Raw genomic sequence first — 4386 nt, 5'->3', positions numbered from 1 at the left:
CAACTTTTTTTTGACCTACTTTTTTAACTCATTACTTTAATCACCATTAGATTATCTTTTTTTATTCTTTTTAGTGATATGATAATCTAATAGTGATTAAAGTGATGTGTTAAGACTAAGTCAAAAAAAATGGATTAAAGTATCATTGTCCTAACAAATACCATCATCTATGATTTTTGTTCAGACAACCACCTACGTAACTTCATAATTACTTAATTATTACTTTTACCTAATTCCCCTTTTAATTTTCATTTAATTTTTGAAGGGCATAAATGGAACGGCACAAAACTTTGGGGGTGCAGAAGAAATATTAGGGGGTGTAGGAAGAAAACCCCGTTAAGTTATACATAACTTCACATGCCAGGCTTTGACGACCTTACATCAAGAAAGACAGAACAGAATGAAATTGGCATTATGAAGTTCAAGAGCCAGGGCTTCTCACCTTTTGTTTTCATTTTTGACAGACAAGTGTAACTGAAAGATAGTTCCTAAAGCCGTGATAACAAGATCATACAAAATAATAGCCAATAATTTAATCCAAGTGAAGCCAAAACTACAAAACTCAAAGGGAGGAAGATTGATTCTGAACCAGAGAAGAGAGCATCCAACCCAAATCCTGGTACATTTCTGAGGATACGATGACCCCCCTCCTTGAAAGGGGTCCTCCAATGCTTCTGCTACTAATAGGTTTTTGTTTTCGGTGCCTTCTTGTGTTGTCTTCTAGGGATGGAGTTCTTCATGCCGATGAAAAACAACAGAGCCCCAAAGAGAGCCATATTCTGCAAGGAATTATATTATATTTAGCGAACAGATGTAAAAATACATCTGGGAATATTTTATTGAAAATAAAGTTTTTAAAAAAAGTCACGTCTCTGACCTGTGTAAATTTGATGAAAAGTTGAGTAAATTCTTTGTCCTCACTCTCATAATTGTAAAAATCATAGTGGATAGGAGTAGCAATATGCTGATGCAGGAGCTACAGCCAAAATAAATAAATTAAATAAATAGTCAAAACTAGAACAAAAGGAGCATGAGAGAAGAATATGAAATTCAATTTATTAGAGAAAATTTGAATACAAACCAGAAGGAGAGCTCCAAAAGAGCTGCCAAATATGAAAAGAACTCCTCCAAGGCCCTTGAGAGCAATAGCCCCAGCAATTAAAATTTTCGTCTGATCAGGACATCAACCATATCAGAGAAATTCTACCATACAAGATAATATAATATGCATTCGAGATATAAAGTACAATGTTTATGTAAACTAAGGTGATATATATACACAACAACTTTAATACTTTTCTTCTCAATTATACCATTCATGGCCAACACAGACTGATAACTCTTGTCTGATGAGAACCCTAAATTTGGTATGGGCAAGCACCAATAAGCCCCAAGGATAAAGGCAGAATTAATAACCATTATCACGATGCCCGTGTTCTCGTTTTCTAATCAGGCACATCCCTTTGTTTCAATGAAAGGTACAATCCTCGTTCAACATAAATTGCAAGTTCTATGAGATGGTATTAAACAGATATTTATTATAGTATTTAATTAATCTCCAATTACTTTGAAATGAAGACATGATGAACAGACATAATTTTCCAGAAAAGATACACATGATAGAGAAAGAAGGGAAACTAACATCAATCTGGGGGAGTTGAAAGCCAACTTGAGAATGCACGCGATGTGTAAATGCATCAAACTTTGGTCTGAGTGCTTTCGCTGCAGGCCCACCATCAACTCCAAACTCATTAAATCTATAGTAAAGAACGACCGAGTAAAAAAGAAACTTCACTTCAGCAACAAAAAAGAGGGCATGAACCACATGTATTCTATCAAAAAGCGGTCAAGAATAATTCAGTTAAAGCAACCAACCCCGCCAGCCCCACCAAAATCACAATGAATAATTTCCAAATCAAGCACAATTATCGCAATAATGAAGTCATACTCAATAATTCTAAGTAACCCAATTCAGGGAGAATTAAAACACATCAAAGTCAACGAAGAATTGCACATAAACACAAAAAGATATGATAATTTTCAAACATAACGACAACTAAACCATATTTCACCATAAAAATTAATCCGAAAATGCAAATCTGTAGACTAGACAAGAGCTTATGGTTAATTTCACTATCAACAAATAAATGCAAAAATAGAATTGAGTTTCTCGCACTTCTACCAAATCTGAGTATAAACTTATTCACACGGTCCATCAAAGTCAAAACAGGAAATCAAACAAGGTAACGCTTTCGAAATCTAAATAGAACAAAAGACAAAAACTAAAGGCAGATCTACGAGGCTACTTTACTCAGAGAAACGGTTCCAAACCTTAAGCGTTACGGATCCAACTACTGCAGCATGTAAATAACTGAATATATGAAACAAACATACAAAAAATCCACAAACTTATACTACATTTTCTTGAATTAAAATTACACAAACGACATCTTATGGTACAAATCAACATGAAGAATTTATGAAAGAAGAAGAAAAAAAGAGTACTGACTCTTGGTAAGCAGAGAGTATAAAGACCGAAGCGAAGAGGACTCTGCCAAGGAAGGAAGCGAAAGCCATTGCAATTTTACGTTGTTCTGTTTCACTTTCTTCCGAAGCAGAGAAGAGCAAATCTAGGGCACTGTGTCTTTCTTCTACTTTTCCTCAGACAGAAAAAGAAAGAAAAAGAAGAACAGATTTGAAATCAAAAAGCGAGAGAATAAGGGTAATATGGTCCACTACGGTGGTGGCTTTTGGTCCAAATTGGGCCTCTTGTTGGGCCAAGTTTTGAGTCATGCAAAAAATTTCTATTACGACTTTCGAAAGTAAAATAAAATAATAGGAAGTCGATTTTTAGAATTAAAAATATTATTTTTAAATATTATTTTTGATATATTGTATAAAAATATTATATATATATATATATAATCTTATTTTTTAAATATATATTAAAAATATTTAAGAAATAAAATAAATTAAAAATACTTGAAATTTATATTAAAAAAATATTAATTTTGTCTTAATTATTTTTAATTTTATTTAAAGTTTATGTTTTTTAAATTTTAAATTTTAAATTTTTATTTATTTATTTATTTTTATGTTTTCATATTTCTTAATATATATTTGAAAAATAAAATAAAATATTAATATCTATGTATATAATTTTACTTTTTATTTAATGTACTGAAAAATAAATATAAATATAAAAAGTAAATAAAACAAAAATATTATTAAACTTTAAATAAAAAAACGAAAATGAAAAATAGATTTTGTTTTTGACTTTCGAGAGTCGACTTCTAATAATATATTTTGATTTTAGAGAGTCGACTTCCGGTAGTATATTTTGATTTTCGAAAGTTAATATGACTTCCGGTGATATATTTTGACTTCTGAAAGTTGACTTTCGTAATATATTTTGACTTCCAAAAGTCGACTTCCGGTAATGTATTTTGACTTTCGGAAGTCGACTTCCGGTTATATATTTTGACTTCCGAAAGTCGACTTCCGGTTATATATTTTAACTTCCGGAAGTCGACTTTTGGTTATATTTTAACTTTTGGAAGTCGATTTTCGGTTATGTATTTTGACTTCCGGAAGTATTCTTCAATGGAAGTCGACATCCGAAAATAATTTTGGGGGTGTGATCTATGTGGCTTCGCTCAAATGGTTAAAAGGTATTTTTGGAATTTTTGGAGGTGCAGAAGAAATACTTGGAGATGCAGGAAGAAAGCCCCCGAGATAAATTGATAGTTTTTATTTTTTATTTTTTTACTATAATTGAATAAAATTTCGTGAAGAAAAAATTTTGAATTCAATTTTTTGAAATTTCATTTGACATTTAAAAGCTGTTGTTGGGATTTAAAATAAGTTTTTTTTTCTTAGAAAATCAGATATAATTGATTTGGGAGTTTTAGACTTTTGACACAAGTGAAGTGTGATGACGTAATAAAGTTTGATAGTTTAATATTTTGGTAGTTGGTAAGTATGGAATAATGGAAGCCCTTTCTGAGCGAGCTACCAGTCAAATCTATCAAACACTTGGGTTGTTGGGGAAACATGGATCCAACCAGTCCAAGTAATAATTAATAGTTTTAATTTATTTAATTACTTTTAACCTTTTATAAAAAGGAAAACTTATATTTTACTAGAAAAATATACCAGCACATAAGAAAATCAAACTACTCCTTGTATATGATAATAGTTTATTTAATATATTATTTTAATTTTTATAATATAAAAATTTTACTATATAATAAAACAGATTATAATAACAATTTACACCTAATTTCATATTTATTAAAAATGCCAGAATTATTAAATTCATTCAATGAGTGAACTTGTGATCTTTTAAATCATATTCTTTGTAAAACTTGCGTTTAGACAAAAAAA

General features: G+C 30.4%; 1 protein-coding gene across 1 annotated transcript; it reads right to left on the bottom strand.

Moving 5' to 3' along the window:
- Positions 1-289: 289 nt before the first annotated feature.
- LOC114189762 lies at positions 290-2729 on the bottom strand. The gene is made up of 5 exons (XM_028078441.1): positions 2510-2729; positions 1643-1757; positions 1082-1171; positions 878-976; positions 290-779 (listed from the first exon to the last, which is right to left on the bottom strand). The coding sequence occupies exons 1-5, from the start codon at positions 2575-2577 to the stop codon at positions 681-683; spliced, it is 471 nt and encodes a 156-aa protein (XP_027934242.1). The 5' UTR covers positions 2578-2729; the 3' UTR covers positions 290-680.
- Between the last annotated feature and the right edge of the window lie 1657 nt (positions 2730-4386).

Source organism: Vigna unguiculata, chromosome 7 (genome assembly GCF_004118075.2).
Source record: "Vigna unguiculata cultivar IT97K-499-35 chromosome 7, ASM411807v1, whole genome shotgun sequence".
NCBI lineage: Eukaryota > Viridiplantae > Streptophyta > Magnoliopsida > Fabales > Fabaceae > Vigna > Vigna unguiculata.
Note: the sequence above shows the minus strand (reverse complement) of the source record. Positions and strands in the feature narration are given on the sequence as shown.